At 40.9% G+C, this 17,081-nt stretch overlaps 2 protein-coding genes across 8 annotated transcripts in view; one reads left to right on the top strand and one right to left on the bottom strand.

Annotated features, from left to right (window-relative positions):
- Nucleotides 1-4,659, top strand: part of mapk8b (mitogen-activated protein kinase 8b) — a 34,680-nt gene extending 30,021 nt beyond the window's left edge. For 3 of the 4 annotated variants that reach the window (XM_023153367.3, XM_014409732.4, XM_023153366.3), the window contains exon 12: nt 261-4,659. In XM_023153367.3, the coding sequence (XP_023009135.1) occupies nt 261-451 (191 nt within the window). In that variant the 3' untranslated portion in view covers nt 452-4,659. Of the gene's footprint in view, nt 1-255 lie in introns of all 4 variants that reach the window. The other variant, XM_014409733.3, reaches the window with a different exon arrangement.
- Nucleotides 4,660-7,220: 2,561 nt separating this feature from the next.
- The window catches only part of arhgap22b (Rho GTPase activating protein 22b), a 59,255-nt gene continuing 49,394 nt past the window's right edge, over nt 7,221-17,081 (bottom strand). For all 4 annotated transcript variants that reach the window (XM_004557616.3, XM_076887287.1, XM_004557617.3 and 1 more), the window contains 2 exons: nt 16,015-17,026; nt 7,221-10,745 (listed from right to left, as the gene is read on the bottom strand). In XM_004557616.3, the coding sequence (XP_004557673.1) occupies nt 10,523-10,745; nt 16,015-17,026 (1,235 nt within the window). In that variant the 3' untranslated portion in view covers nt 7,221-10,522. The remainder of the gene's footprint in view (nt 10,746-16,014; nt 17,027-17,081) is intronic.

Consider the following 17,081-nt stretch of genomic DNA (forward strand, 5'->3'; position numbering starts at 1 on the left):
TGCGAACAGCGTTGGCCCTGACGTGACCCGCGCTCACATTTGTGTTAATTTATTTATTATTTCGGTGAATCTTCAAAGTCGTGTAGATAAACCGGATACATTCAGGCATTTATACGGCATGTGGTTCAGAATGAATCCACTCGTTGGTTTGTCAAATGTAAAAACCAGCCTTCACCATCCCGTCTTTATTAGATCAGCTGCTAAAGCACAATGCTGTTCCGTGACTGACCACAGGCCCATCCCTGCTTCTCATAGCACAGGTGCAGCAGTGAGCAGCAGCCCCCAGCAGCACCACCAGCACCATCCCTCCACTTCTTCCTCCACCTCCGCCAACGATGTCTCCTCAATGTCCACCGACCCGACCCTGACCGACACCGACAGCAGCCTGGAGACGGCGGGCCCTGCCGCCGCCGCTGCTACAGCCTCCGGCCCAATGGGCTGCTGCAGATGACTATCGCCTACACCTGGTTCTGGGCTGGGCCACGCCACCTGGTCACATCCAAGACCACCAGCCCGACACCGGCCCCTAGACCCACCCGCTGTGTTTGCTTCCCCTCCGTGCTCGTCTTCAGTAGTGTAGCTTTAACTAGCTAGCTGTTTGAAACATTTCTGAAAGGACAGATCTTTTTCTTTTTTAATGAAAGCTGTAGTCTTTTTCTTTACTTCTTTTCTTTTTTTAAAAAACAAAAACAAAATTAGGATTTCTTTTCAGTTGAGTCCTAGCTGTAATTTATTGTGGAATTTCTTAATTTTTTCAGAAACCTGAGATGATCAGAGAATTTTTATCATTTCACTATATTCCGGTTTGTATGAGCCAACAGTGAAAATTTAAAGAAATATCTGTAAAATGTTTCAATGTGATTTTTTTTTTTTCTCCACTTGTTAAGCTACTGCTTTTACAATTTGCCATATACGTGTAGATTGAGTTTGTACAGATTTTATTGTAGATGTAGTTTTACTCTTCGATACAAGTTTGCAGTGAGCCATTGAAAACCTAATTTAATTGACGAACTTTGTCTTAGCACTCCCCCCGTTTCTATTCTCTCTCCCATAATGTGGATATTAGATCATATGTATATCCTTTTATTTGAACTCTTTTGAGTCAGTACTACATTCTTCATTGTAAATTTTAACTTTAACGAAAGCTTTATAATCAACGTATTTTTCCCATCATTTAAAAATGCTGACATTTTCTCACCATGTGATTTGATTTTTTTTTTTTTTTTTAACCTCTTACTACAGGATTGGTTATGGCACAGTTAGGTCCTGCAGGATATCCTCTTGATGACTGTCTTCTGTATTATTTTTAAGTGCTTTTAAAGTACCTCTTATCTGCAGATGGCTGTGCGACACGTTGGAAGTAGATAGGCGGAATAGTTTCGGTATCAATTCAGGACTTCAGAATGTTCTTCATTGTGCTTCGGGAGGTTTTTGTAAGACGTAGAGTAGTTTGAGGTTGTGAAGTCGGCGATGGCGTAAGTGGAATGTGTTTCGGTCAAGTAGGGCGACGTGATATTCGAGAACGCATGCGAACGTGTTGATATTTGGCATCTCGGAGCGACAGCGGTTAGGTGTAAAAGGTGTGTGCCTCCTTACTCTCAGATCCCGTTATTAGTAATGTGTTTTTGTTTTTAATTTTCAAATTTTTTTTCGTAATAATCAGCGAACACTTTGCGAACTAGACTTGCCTGTAACTATGGCTCAAACGAACTATCTCTATATAACCTAGCAGCACAAAAACCAGAGTCAAAAGAAACAAATTTTTTCTTACTGTATGCAATAATAGCGTCCTGTTTTAAGTGTATATGATTTTTGTGTTGAAAGGAAAAGTGCCTGTTGTTTGTCATTCATTCCTGAGTGCGTGTAGGAGGGAGCATTTTATCCGTCAGCTTCTGGATAACAACAGTAGTTTCCATGTCAGAGCGGTGACGTGCGAGGGGAGGTCGTAGTTCTCACGAGCGTGTTGTATATTTTTCTACTTGTTTTGGTTTTGGACTGTTGAGCAAGAGACTGCGGTGTCTTGCAGGAGAAGGTGGTGGTGACGTATGCATTGAGGTGCTTATGCATTTGTTGGAGTCATTTCAGAAGAAGAGGCAGTTTTATCAAGGTCTTTCATCAAAGTAAAAAGAAGTGTTTCTTTGCAGTGACAGCAACCAACATATAGAATAATGACAATTTTTATACATGTAATTTTCTTTAAGTAGTTCATTTAATTTGTTGACTGATGGACAGAAAAATTAAGTGCTGGATCAAACTATATGAGCAAACTCTGCGACTGAATTCATGCTAGTATTTTAAAAAGCTTTGGATAAAGTTTAATATTAGAAAGGCAGATTGACACTAGTAGAAAAAAGGCAGAGCCATGCAGCCACATCACATATAGCACATAACACTTGTATTAACTGAAAAGAATGTCCTTGCCATATTGAATCAGCTAGCCATATTAGCTTATTTTCTTGCAGCAAATCTGCCTGCCACCAAATGTTTGCATAATATTTATTTATGTGATGCGCTCTCACGTGGATCGTGGATGCTGACAGCAGAGGAGTACATGCTACAGTGCTAGGATTGTCAAATTGTGTAAGACAACACCGTCTGCATCCTGTTGTTTTCAGTGGTGACATTATCTTTAGACTGTAGCATACACTGTAGCTCCACTCAGGCAACTTCTCTGCCAGATATTTAACCATTTATTAACAGCATGATTTCTCAAATATTAACACCACTGAGGGCCTTGTCGGTGTCAGGTTCTGAATTCGCACCCTATTCATGTTATTGATCTATAACAACTAGTAACTTTACATCTAGTGGTTTTTACTCAATCAGGTTGAACCATAAAATATGTCTAAATAGCTGAAAAATTATCTATAGTAAAATTAACGTAAACGCCTAATATTGCACCAGTCTGTGATGGCTAATGCTCGCTAATAGTCCTAAGCTGGACATATTACATAAGCCAGCTAGTTATCCAAAACCTTATCAGATCCAAACTTATCAGATCAACAGTCACACATTATTCAAAACAGATTTTCCCAAAGGGTGGCATGTTTTCTTTCCTGAGCTAGCATGTAATTTATTAGCGAAACAACTGTTGGTTTTGTTTTTTGTTTTTTTGTCATGTTACTACCTTCGCTGGTGTCATTTAGCTGCACAGCCAATAGTATTTCATATATCAGCAGACAAACATGGCTATCACTTAGCTGCACAGTTGTTAATATTTTACATTACAAAGCAAAAGCTGGCCCTATCAGTGAGCTACAGGACAGTTAGCATCCAAAATGGCAGCCTGGTGTTAGCTTAATATCTGGTGTGTTAAGAGGCAAATGTTAGCGTTTACACTGAGCTACACTGTATTAAAGTATAAAAGATGGACGCAGTCTCTGTGATGACGTCTACATAAAAACAGGAAAGTGTTTACTGAGGTCAGAGCAGAGTGCTGTTTCTCCGAGCTTTATTTTTAATAGCCGACTCGTGGCTATTAAAAAGATTGCAAGTTTAAGGACAAAGTACAGCGTTAGCAGCTGTGGAGCTTCACCCATACAGCACAACAAAATCAACCTGCAGTCATTTAGTTTCTAACTAAATGTTGTAAACTAAAAATTGATTTTTTTTTAAATGACACAGTTAATGCAGAGAAGCAGTGGTATGCATCAAATTGTCATATTAGCTGAAAAGAAAGATGATGTTCTGTAAAGTGCTCTTAATTTTCTTAGCCCATCGGTAGGAACAAATAATTGGAGTATTTTCTTCTTCTGAGGTTGTTGTTGTTTTTGTCATTATTACATCTCTCAACCACTTTCATTCTGATTCAAGTCAGCTTTGATGAACTACCTCACGCTGAATTTCTGCCTGTTCTTGCATATAGTCGCCTGCAGAATTAGCTATCGAAGACATGTGAATAACAGATTCCATTATTTATTTATTTGAAAGTGTACTATTTGTCGGTTTCAACAGACTTCTAGTTTTGTACATTATGTATACTTCACCTAGAAGTAAGAGAATTGTTATATGTATTTTTTTTTTTTTTTGTTGTTTTCTTTTTGTTTTTGAACTAAATGTGCAATACCTTCAGCAAACTGTGCGAGTAGTATGTGATGGGCCTAGCCTTTGTTAGCTGTCTCCTGAAGGTAAAGAAAATGTTTGGTACTGTCAATCCATGTTTTGATTTTGTTTTTTTTGTTTTTTTAAATGAATAAGATCAGTTTTTATTTCTGTGACTTGTTTATAGTCAAAATGTTACGTATTTGGTCTTACCCGTCAAAAAACAAAGAAACAAAGAAAGTCTTTCACCTGGAGTTTGATGCAGAGACCGAAAGTTCTTTGACTCACACATGGGTGACAGATTTTTGATTTGGGGACATGCTTAGAATAATATTGTTAAGAAACTCACACAAAAAATGAGTCAATACCTACAAGAATTCATTATATGTATGGTGCTGGTTTGTAATGTTTGCTAGTGAATCCAGCCATGCAAGTAGTTTTAAGATTTCCTGGATCTGCGACACCCAAAAAACTGCAACCCACAAAGAAGTGCACTACTAGAATACATGCATTGGGATCTGATGATGCCACCTCTTAAAAACTCAAAAACGGAAAAAAAAATGAAAAAAATAAAATATACTGCAAATAAAACAAATACACTTTGATTCATTCATTGTATGTCTGTGTCTGTGAATAAAGACAAATGCAGTTCTTAAGGGTACTCGCGGTAAATCCCTGCATTTAAATCCTCCCAGAAGTAACTAATACTATCAACAGAATATGTATATTCGGTATAATCTTTATTTAACTGTGAAAGTCATTAAAGACACATTTTTCCTGGAAAAGGGTGATACAGAAAGTGGTCTTGGGCTAAAAAAAAAAAACAATCAAACATTTCAACATACCACCTGGTAAAATACTGCCCCCTGGTGGTGCAAGGTTTATTTAAGATTCGCAGCGGGTAATTACATAAAGTACCTTTTAGGACCAGCAAACTGTGAAGCACCATAATAACAGTAATGAAAATAATAATAAAAAAAATATTCATGTAGTTGTCCTTAAACATCACCACACATGTCAAACATTCATGAAACCCTTTCAATCAAAATGTAGCTTCTGTTGAGACAATCAGTTTGGGTCAGTTGATATATTCATCAGCTAAGGACAAGTATTGATGTGTGTGTGTTTTTGGTTATTTGTGATATTTTGCAGGTATAGTTAAGATTAACAAGTGATGACCACTCATGGCTTGTTTGATTTTTTTTTTTTTTTTGTTTAATGGCCTGAGTGATGTCATTGGGAAAGAACTGCTATAGACCAAATGACCTGAAACAAGGATGGGAACAGTCAGTTGTGGAAACGGAAGAAAAAAAGTAAACTATCAGTGACTAGTATTTTTTGCAGTTGCCATCTTGTTTTGTTTTCTGCTTATTGTGAACCAAAGTGACCGTATTTGAATAAGAAGCTAGGCATCGACAAAGAGCTGGGTCTGAATGAGAACCTAAAAACACCATGTACGTCTACATCCTGGCATCTTATCTATTCCTTTTTTCTTTTTTTTTTCCTCGCCTGTCCCGTTTGGTTCTTTTGCCATCAGAATTATTGTCTAAAGGCAAAGAAAGATGCCCAACGGATTTCTTTCACCAAATGGACCATCCCGGCCTTGCCGCATTGGTCCATTTGATTGACCTTTGTTTTTATTGTTTATTTTATTTTATTTTCACTTGCTACACACGGGACAGACATGACTGGGGGAAAGAAAAGGGAGAAAAAAAGAGAGGTAGGGAAAGAAAAACAGCGGGGAAGAGGAACGGTGATAAAGGGCAAAGAACAAACAAAACAAACAGACAAAAAATACATATTTCAATCACCTGTTGAGAAAGAAAAAAGAGAAAACAAGCAAGAAAAGAGAGCAATATAATGAACAACATCATTGCGATAATCTAACAGTAAAAAACAGTAAATATTGAATATTATTGTGCAGCACGTAAGATCGACAGCGCACAGTGTAATTTGAGGTAGGAGCCAAAAAGGGTGTAGTTTGTGTGTGTGAGCACCTGTGTGTACACCCCCGAAGGGGCCCGAGCGAGCCCCACGCTCCAGGCCCCGACAAGCAGCCACCAGGAGTGAGCCGGTGCATACCTGGACGCCCATCCCCGGACACCAAGAACCACCAACGCACCGATGTCTGAGGGTGTCTGCCACTGACAGGGGGAGTGGTGGGGGGAGATAGGCCTCCATACCTTGGAGGGCCTGAGATGCCCCTAGAGAGGTGGTGTCTGATACCCGACCTGACATATAGACACAGACAAACAGGCACACACAGAAACGAACATCCATTCCCACCCTCATGCTCTCATATGCACTTACTCCACACTCACCCAACGTGGAGACAGACATAAATAGACACTGTACACACAATCACACTCCCCAAGCGTACTCTATACCCCAGGTCTAGGTACCCTTGCATCTTATCTATTCCAAAGTAGCTGAATCTTAAAACTTATCTTCCTGGACCGTTTTACTCTGAATGGGATCATCAGCCATCATAAATCCACTAAAAAACTTAGCCTACTTGGTAAAAAGTGAAAACTCTACTTTTTGCAACAGTGCAGTTGTTTTATGTTGCTAATCTGAAAGAATGGCAGTTAGCATCACTTTGAAGCTAGGTTCACTTTTTTATTATCTCTGTGAGATCAAAATATGCTCACTGTGTTGTGCTTATTCTATCATTCAAAGTTTAAGTATTACAGGATTGTGAGGTGTGCCAGTATTGGATTGATTATTAGCCAGCATCTGCTATTTGGGCTAAGACTTTAGACAAGCAGTCCCCAATCCCCGGGCCGCAAGAGTTGAAGCTCGGGTGTGAAATTTATGGTTTATCGCTTTTTTTTTTTTTTTAAATCATTTTTATCATTAACTCTGTTTCCTTGGGTCTTTTCCCGTGTGTTATGAATAAATCCTCTTTTTTTTGGTACCAGTACTAGTTTTATTTTGTTGTATTTATCCGCGACACCTTAACGGCCGATCAATGAAAATATTGTCGGACATAAGCCGGCCCGTGGCGCAAAAAAGGTTGGGGACCGCTGCTTTAGACTGTATATAAAATTGGAGGCCAGTGTCAGGATTTGACCACACCCATTTTGATTCTGGGGCCAAAAGTGGCCATATTTGAACAGAAGGTGGAGCGCTAAGTTATCACCTGTAACGCTAACAGAAACTCCAGTAGGTCAGGTTAATCACCGTCATGTGTGTAATCCTTGTCACCTTTATTTCCATACATGGTCATTTGTTACAATAGTGGAAATCCATAATAAATAAGCACCATAGATGATCCGCAGAGCAATAACAAACATTTAACCTTCGTCATGAGACATACATAGGAGAAAAGTAAAAGGCTGTTGGAATCAAAGAGTTAGACCAGCGTGTACATGTGCAAATGAAGTCAATATAACAACACTGTATTTTAGCTCTTTAAAAAATGGTCACATTGCCCAACCAAAAGCACGCTTTCACATATAATTGTACTGCCTAAGGGGCCCTTCGGGGATTGACTGTTACTAGTTACACCTCTCAATGTTCTGATTAACGGTAAGATGCTGAAGATAACGTTCTCACAAAACTCAGTAGTACTCACTCATCTTGGGAGCAGACATTTGAGTGTTACAGTGAGTTTGATGCTTTCTCTATTGTTTACAATTTTCTATCGGGCTGGTTTGATCAACGACACATTACATTCACTATAAAGATACATTCTTAATGCAAAACTTCCATTCAATTCACAATTCACTTTCACAAGAATTGGCACCTTCGAGGGACTCATCAGCATCAGCAGTTTATTCCATATGTCTTTTAAAAAAGCTATTATGGAGAAGTATATGCACCACATCTGTGGACAAGCAAGCAACACTTCATTTTTCCTAGTTCAGAACACTTCCCTGAAGGCACAACCAGGAAACTCCATTGTTTCTTTGAGGGCAGTGTTCAGCTTCGTGTGCCAAAATCAACATGGCTTCCAGGCAGGCCATTCTGATCTCTCGTGAGCGAACTGAGGCGGTCTAGCTTTGGTATTTTACTGTGTACTGTAAATGGACTTCATGTACTGAGGCACATATCCCGTGTGCTAAGCTGAAAAGAACCTGTTATATTATCTGTACATTAAAGGTATGTTGACATCAGTGAGGATCAGAGCGAACCAAAGATTGAGGCTTTGCCATCAAATGAGTTCGGGAACCATGTCGATGGTGACGAGAGGCACTGGAAGAGCCTGAGGATAAAAGAAGAGCTATGGCAGAAGTCCCATCTGTTAATGCGTTTGCTTTTTTTTTCCCCTCTGAAAAGAAACTGTTTGGAAAGAGTAGTTTTCTTAAACCTGCCTTTGTGTTGCAATATACAAATTGAACCTCCTAAAGCTACCACTGTAGTTAAGGAGTCAGTTTACCCAAATAGTACAAAATACTCGTAATTAGAAGTTATAAGCTACTCAAAAACTTTCATTTGCCCAGATTTGAAGATATACAGTACATGAATGGGATTTTGGCCAGCACTAACCTAGTATAATTTCAGTGTCTGGTGTTTAAAAGATTAAAATGATATTTAAAAAGGGTCAATTTGTAAAAGTTACAGTTCTTTTTTAGAAACTAACATTTTCAAATTCTGAAACAGAAAAGCGTTTGCTAGCTTCCTCTACAGCCTAAACTGACCCTGCAGTATAAGACACTGTTTGACATTTTGGGAAGTGTATTTGCTTTCTTGCCAAGTTTTAGCTAAAAAGTCCAATATCATCATGCATACTAACGCTAGACATAGCTACCTCGGGTTAGCATGAAAACCACAACCTAATATTTTCTTAATATTTCAGTTTTTAAGTGCCCAGAAAATGAAATTATATATGTTAATCAATTAGCTTTGCAAGTGTCAGTGAAGTTTTTATATATAAACAGTACTAGGCCACCATTTTAACTTGTGTTACGCTAGGCTAATTGGTTAGCTACCTTTATCAAACGAGCCATTTCTAGCAATTTCTGACCAAAAAATCTATGTATGGGGCCAAAATGCTTTTTGAGGTGTATGATGAAGGAAACTACGGAGCCCCGCAGGGGACATGGGAGAAAAAAAAATTAAGACTGACTTTTGCGAGATCTCGCAAAACTATCTCGGGATCTCGCAAAAGTTTTGCGAGATCTCGCAAAACAAACTCGGGATCTCGCAAAACTTTTGCGAGATCTCGCAAAACAAACTCGGGATCTCGCAAAACTTTTGCTAGATCTCGCAAAAGTTTTAGCCGCATTCTTCCCGTTAGCTCGAAGCTAACAGGAGGTCGAGACCTACTTCAGCCGGGAGGAACACCGCTTTCCCCGCACATCGTGCCTCGACCTCCCGGTCGACTTCGAGCCGGCGTCCGAAGAATGCGGCTAAAAGTTTTGCGAGATCCCGAGTTTGTTTTGCGAGATCTCGCAAAACTTTTGCGAGATCCCGAGTTAGTTTTGCGAGATCTCGCAAAAGTCCGTCTTAATTTTTTTTTCTCCCATGTCCCCTGCGGGGCTCCGTAGGAAACACCACCTGTTAGGTGTATAATGACTTATTACTAACAGGTGTAAATTAAAGTCTTTTACCATACCATGCATAACAGCTTTTGTCTATTAATGATTCTTTGTTGGTTTTAAGTTTTTATTACTAAAATGATATTTTGATCTAACAAAAACTAATTACTTTCCCTTTTTTAAAATCATCAACAAAGCAGAATAACTGTGAAGTGTAAGAAAATATCTCTAAGGTATTAGCTATTTATGTCTTAGCTACCTATTAACATGTTTACGCCTACTTTGAAACAATCACTATGAAGCTGTGTTCATAAGCCCAGTAGGCTTTTGCATTTTATAATCAATAGCCTAATAGCTTAAAAAAAAAACTTCTTAAAAAATGGCTCTTTACCAATGGTTCTAGAGCCTCGTGTTTGTGCCCCTAAGCTAGGCTCAATGGCTATTAGCTTTAGCACCTTCTTTGACATACAGGCATGAGATTGGTTTCACACTTCTCATCTAACTCTGCAAGACAGCAAATAAGTGTATTTCCCAAAATGTGAAGCTATTGCTTTAAGATCCCATACAGATAGACAGCAGTCCACTGTCTTAAGTTGCACACTTTTAACACAAAATCCATTCAGTTATTGTCCTTTTAAAGTAGTGGTTAAAGAAGTCAGTGCTATCCACTTCATAAATTGTTACATTATGTTCCACCATTTATATCCAGGCACCTGAACTCAATTTGTAAGACAAACCTCTGCAGTAATCACAGGAGGGCCATCTTTTTAAAATGAGTTTGAAGCATGCGTAACAAAATCAAGACCACTTGCTGTTTAGTAGAGATGATCCTCAGAAAGAAAACAGTCAAAGTTTATTTCCTTCAGAATTTTCTATCTGATCTCTACGCATGTGCACAAGTAGGTTTTCTTTATTTTCTATTTTCAGTCTTATTTTGAGTTAGGACTCATACCACAAAATGCCCCACCCCCACCCCAAGACAGATGAGAGGCCGTGTATCAAAGGTCACTAGTCCTTGCACCAAGGGCCAGATCGCCCAGCGTGGCAAAAAAATCCTCCATTTCCTTTTCCAAGAGGCGGTTGCGATTCTCCGCATCCTCCCGTGCCCGCTCAGAGTTTCTGAGTTTTATCTCCAGCATGCGCTGCTTCTTCCTCTCCTGCTCCATCTCCTGTTCCAAACGCTCCATCTGGGCACACAGAGCAGCACTAGACTCTTCCAATCTGTGTGGAAGCACAATACACACAGAAAAGGTCACGGACATTTGCCTTTTTTCTGTTTGGCTGAACCACCCAGTAAAGCACATTTCAAACAACTTCCTACCTTCCCAACTTTTTGTCTGACCCGTGTGCCCAGATTAATACTAATGTGATATTCTTGGCATTGGAGGAAATAAAACAAATCTGCCCTGCAAGAACCGCTGTTAGCTATCTCTCTCTCTACATATATATATGTCTTACTTGCATAATATAATCTCTATCAGTTTTCTGCAAACATTTCCAACACTATCTGGAGCTGAGCTACCAAAACTGGCACACAGGTATAGCTTATAGTTCTTATCTATAGCAGATAATAACATCATCACGTTGCCTAGCCAACACCTACCAAGGGCTATAATGACCCATTTGCAGCATTTATGCACCTCTAATGCCTTATAAGAGCGTTGTATAACTTTAATTTTGCAACGGTAAAATTTCCTTTATATCCAGCTTTAATTATATATAATATATTATGATGTCATCATGTTGCCATGCAACCACCTAACAACAGACTAAAATTATAGACCAAACAATGTGTCCAAATTCATGGGCTGCATCCTCCTGAGGACGCATTTGTAGACCGATTACATCACAGCGACGCGCCGAAGGCTGTCCAAATTCGTAGACTCCTCCGAATGCAGCCGACAAATGCGTCCTCCTTTTCCCCAAATTTGAAGGATGGGTCGGGTGTGTCCTTCGTGGCCCACCATATCCCAGAATTCATAGCGCGGCCCAGCCAAACTCCAGTTTCCGGCAATGGCGGCCGCTACTAAGTTTTAAAATTACTCTTATTAATCTTTCTGGGTCACAAAATAAACTTTTAACATATTTTCAGACAAGAATGTGGGTGTGTAAACTTCAAATATCTGCTCGGTTTATCAAGATATCACATATTTCCAAAAGTGCTTCAATGTTTTCGGAGACGTCTGTTATCCACCAGCTCGATAGCTAGCCAAGAGCTGGCTATCTAGGGTCACTAGAGCCGCAGAGAATGGCACAACTCCCGGCACATCATTTTCAGATCACCGCGGGCTTTCGCTACTCAGGTTAAACGTAATATATAAGTCACTTAGACAACCTAAAATGTTATTGTTTGGCTTTTTTCAGTGTTTTATTTGTTGTAAAGTTATTAGATTAGATAAAATAAAACTTTATTAATCCTCCGGGTGGGTTCCTCCTTGGTTTTCAAACAGCTGAATAAACGTCAAACAGAAAACGGATTAAACAGAAGTGTGAGATTTACGCCAGTGTCCTGTTATATTTTAGATAGCAAGGAGCAGACGGCCAAGTTTATTAAACTCCACCGAGACAGCGGTGACGCTAATCAGAAGGCTAGACCGTCCAATTTCACAGTCGTTTACTTCCGGCTTACCCAACCTGAGGACCCGGCCCACGTAGACCGCGAAGGCCGGGTCCTCAGGAGGATGCAGCCCATGAATTTGGACACGCTAATAATGACGCATGGGCACAGGTATATAAATATGCTGCTTCCAGCCCAATGATTTAACATTTTGTTTGTTGCTTAAAGCACCTCTGTGTCATGGTCCTGGGTCATGTGACCCAGTATTCTGAGTTTTGTTATTTTTTTCAGTCTAGTTTCATTTCAGTTTATCTAGTTACATTCTGTCATGCCTAGGTTACAGTTTTAATTCATGATTTATCAAGCTCCCCATTTTTAAGAAGAATAAGGACCCACTTAAATGTGAGTCATATCGCCCAGTAAGTTTACTTGGATGTGATTATAAAATACTGACCAAGGTACTGGCAGCTAGAATTGAGCTTGTCATAATCATAAGTAAGATAATACATCCTGATCAGACAGGGTTTGTTGCAGGTAGACAACTCTCCAGCAATCTCCGCCGTCTGTTCAATGTAGTATATACTGCTGAAGATAACATTATGCCAGAGATTGTGATATCCTTAGATGCCCACAAAGCCTTTGATCGAATAGAGTATTACTATCTATTTACCGCCCTCGAAAGATTCGGCTTTGGTCCAACATTTTGCTCATGGATTAAAATAATTTATTCGAGCCCCCAGGCTATGGTGAGAACGAATAATATCATATCTGAACCCTTCTCTCTATTCCGGGGAACAAGACAGGGGTGCCCTTTGTCACCCCTGCTCTTTGATGTGGCAATTGAACCCCTTGCGATGATGCTGAGACAGGCTGCTGAATTGGTAGGGATACAAAGGGGGACACAAAACCATAGGCTGTCCTTATATGCTGACGATCTCCTCCTTTTTCTGTCAAACCCTGCCACTAGTATCCCGGTGGCCCTTGGTATTATCAAAGATTTTGGGAGGGTGTCGGGCTATAAAATTAATTTAGACAAAAGTGTTCTTTTCCCCATTAATAAACAGGCGAGGAAACTTTCTTTCCGGGCCTATCCCTTTGCAATACATAAGGATAGATTCGCATATTTAGGTGTTAATGTAACTAGTAAGTATAAAGATTTACTGGACTATAACTTTAAAGTTGCACTGGACAAAGCGAAATTAGATATGGAAAGGTGGGCGTCGCTCCCCTTATCATTAGCAGGGAAGGCAAATTCTGTTAAAATGATTATACTGCCGCGGCTCCTCTATTTATTTCAGACGATACCGATTTTCATTCCTAAATCATTTTTTAAGGAATTGAACAAATGTACGTCTGCCTTTATTTGGAAAAAAACTATCCCCAGGATAAGACGGGAGTTTCTTGAGAGACAGAAAGAAGAGGGAGGTCTGGCTCTGCCGAACTATATGCACTACTATTTTGCTGCTAATATACATAAGTTGTTATTTTGGGTCAAAGAGTTGGATGAGGATGAAACCCCAATATGGGTTCATATGGAAAGGTATGTCTCTAGTCCAGTGTCCCTGCGCTCCCTGGTCTGCGCTCCTCTACCCTTGAGCAAACATCTTTACACAAACAACCCGGTGGTATCTCATTCTCTGAAAATTTGGACTCAATTCAGATCACATTTTAAAAACAGAACCGCCCTCCTGTCTGCTCCCATCTATGGAAATCACTTGTTTCCCCCAGCCCTCGGGGGAACAGCCTTTAGGGAATGGCATAGAGCTGGGGTGGAATGTGTCAAACATCTTTTTAAAAATGGTACTTTTATGTCTGCTGCTCAACTGGAAAAGGACTATGGAATCTCCTCCAAGACTAATTACTTTAGATATTTCCAGGTTCGGGACTTTGTGAAAAAGTCATTCAGCCCCTCCCTCGAGCTTCCACAAAGCGGATGGACAGACGAGTTGATGGACACAGATCCGACTACTAAGGGGACAATCTCCACGCTATATACACATATTCAGAATGTGGCTTCCCCCTCCCTGGACAATGTAAGACGGAAATGGGAGGAAGAATTGGGGCTGGACATTTCAGAGGTTGACTGGGGGGGGGGGGGGGGGGGGGGGGGGGGCTGTAGATCTAGTACACTCTGCTTCTATATGTGTGAGACACGGATTGATACAGTTCAAGGTGTTGCACAGACTGCATTTGTCAAGGGAGAAACTGGCAAGAATGTACCAGGGGGCCAATCCGACCTGCCCCAGATGTAAACAGGTACCAGCCAACTTATGCCACATGTTCTGGTCTTGTTCCAGGCTGAAAGACTTTTGGGCTAACATCTTTAGAACATTCTCATTCATTTCTAATAAGGATATGGAACCAATGCCTCTGACAGCCATCTTTGGTGTGGCACCAAGGGAAACTCAACTAACAGCCTCTCAGAGGAAGGCAATAGCATTCGCCTCATTGCTGGCTAGGAGATTGATTCTACTTAACTGGATAAAGGCAACACCGCCATCCCATAAACGCTGGGTGGAGGAGGTGATGGCACACCTCAAATTATAACATCTCAGATTTACTATACAGGGCAACACCAAGAAATTCTTTAAGGTCTGGCAGCCTTTCATTTCCTATTTTGAAGATGAGTTTCCTTCCACTCCATAACTGGCAACTCCCCCCCCCCCCCTTTTTTTTTTTTTTCCCTTTTCTTTTCTTCCTCTGTCTGGGTATAGTTTTGTCTTACACTGTGCGGTAGGACTTGAGTTCGAGCTTTTCTGTATGAATGATATGCTTTCTGAAAACTCAATAAAAACACTTTGATTATTATTATCAAGCTCCCCATTTGTCTCATCCCTGTGTGAAGTTTTTTGTGTTAAGTCTTCGTGTGCTTATCTGTCATGTGTCATGTCCAAGTTTTCTTTGTTTGTCAAGTTCGAGTCATGTCTGGGTCTCGCTATGTTTCTCGTTTTATTTTGAAGGATCCTTGTGTTTTTTGTTTATTGTATTTAGCTTCGCGTCCCCTGTCCTGTCATTATGTTAATTGTTGTCAGCTGTTTTCCCCGTGTGATTCCGCTTCCCCTGATCATTCCTTATGTGTACTTAATCCGTGTGTTTCTGCTCAGTCGGTGTCAGATCGTCTGTTATCCTCACCTCATCTTTTCACAGTTTCCGTTATTGTCTCACTGTTTCATAGCCTGCCTAGTTACTCTGTGTTCATAGTTTTTTTCATAGTTCTTTCACAGAGTGTCATAGTCTTTTTAGTTTACACAGTGTTCTTAGTCTCCTTAGTTTTCCCAGTTTCAGTGTTCTCTAATGTTTTTGTCATGCCATCAGCCACAATAAAGGCTCGCTTTATTTTTGGAAACCTAGTTCTGTCTCCACTGTGTCTGCATCTGGGTCTACCTCTTCTTCACACCGGTGCACCCCGCCGTGACACTCTATGTCTTAAAAAACATGCCATTTATTTCCATGACAGGTTTTAGTTGCAAAAAGGGAAAGGTTTTTGAAAATACCAGTTCATTTTCAGTGTTACAGATAACAACATTTTAAGTGTTAACACACTTAAATTGGTGTGTTACAAACTGAGCATAGGTGTGCTTTAACCATGCCATTTGGGTTTAGTATAAAAAATGGTAATTGGAATTATGGTAAATATACAATCTTTTGTTTTGGGAACTTTTTCCATCTCAGGATGTATTTCATATTTATTTATTCAGTCTTTATTCACTGTCTTCCTGACGTGTTCCCCCAACTGTAAAGAACAGCAATACGAAAGTGCCCTTTAAAGGGCTCACAGCAGGTTGTAATTGAAGTACTTCCATTGGTTCTGTGCTAATGAAATAAAAGCCTGACATCCAAAACCATAAAGTTCATTCAAATGTCTTTCTATTTACCATATAAAAGACCGACACTACTATTATAAGTTTGAAAGATCCTGCATCAGAGACTTACTTTTGGATCCTGGCCTCATATGTAGTCTTCTGTTTTCTCAGCTCGTCTTTCAGTCCCTCTACCAGGCTGCTCAGTGTTAGTTTTTCCCCATCTCCATCTTCGGACATGATAATGGACGGCACCCCGGCTGCCGTGGCCACGTTTCCATTTTCACTGCAGGCTGCGCTGCTGCTGCACAGCTCCATGGCCTCGCAACTGTCCTGCTCGGAGCTCGCGTCTGTCGTCATCCCTCCATCCCTTTCTTTGTTAATCTCTCTGTGGCTTTCTCCATCTTCCACCACACCTCCACAGTTCTGGTGCACCGGGGGCTCGCTTGCTGAGTCCGGGACAGATATTTCACAGGAGGACGTGGACCACGGTGTGCTGGATACACTTGGAACGCTCCCCATGCTAGAGGAGGAGGTCACGTTGTCATACGTGGACAGCCTCTGGGACGAGCCGGTGGAGTCACGGTCACGGGTGGACCGTTCCCCTGAAGATGTGCGCCGGTGTCCCCTCAAGGAGGACAAACCGTTCATAAGCCAGTTGCCCCCGCTTCCACCTCCTCCACCACCAGAAGACAGACTGGTTGTATCTGCTGCGGAGCCACTGCTGCTGGTTTGCTTAGCTTGCGGCTGGGAACGAGGCGCTGAAGAGCTTTTGAAGGAATATTTCCAGGAAGGCATGGTCTTGGCTTGTTTACTCGGACTGATTACCGTCTCACCCTTTCCCGATGAAGACCCAAGTTTTGGTCCAGGGTTTGGGTTAGGGGTCTGAGTGGGACTGACGGCTGCGCACAGCTTGGCGTCCAGGGATGAGGCACTGCTGTGCAGATCTTGGTCTGGGTTGGAGACGGGGCAACTCTGAAGGTCCTCTTCAGAGATCCAGGCTCCCAGGCTGCGGTGTTGGAGATGATGCCCTTGGATAGGGATCTCAGTTTGGGGTAGAGCTGGCCCCTCCTGTTCCCTCCCTGAGTACAAACGGTTGTGTTCCCTGATGAGGACTGTCATCAGGTGCTGGACAAGAGAAGTTCCTAGACAATACAAATCACATTCAGCCGGTGTCGGTATAACTTTTTTAGTTTTATT

Source organism: Maylandia zebra, linkage group LG8 (genome assembly GCF_041146795.1).
Source record: "Maylandia zebra isolate NMK-2024a linkage group LG8, Mzebra_GT3a, whole genome shotgun sequence".
Classification (NCBI taxonomy): Eukaryota; Metazoa; Chordata; class Actinopteri; order Cichliformes; family Cichlidae; genus Maylandia; species Maylandia zebra.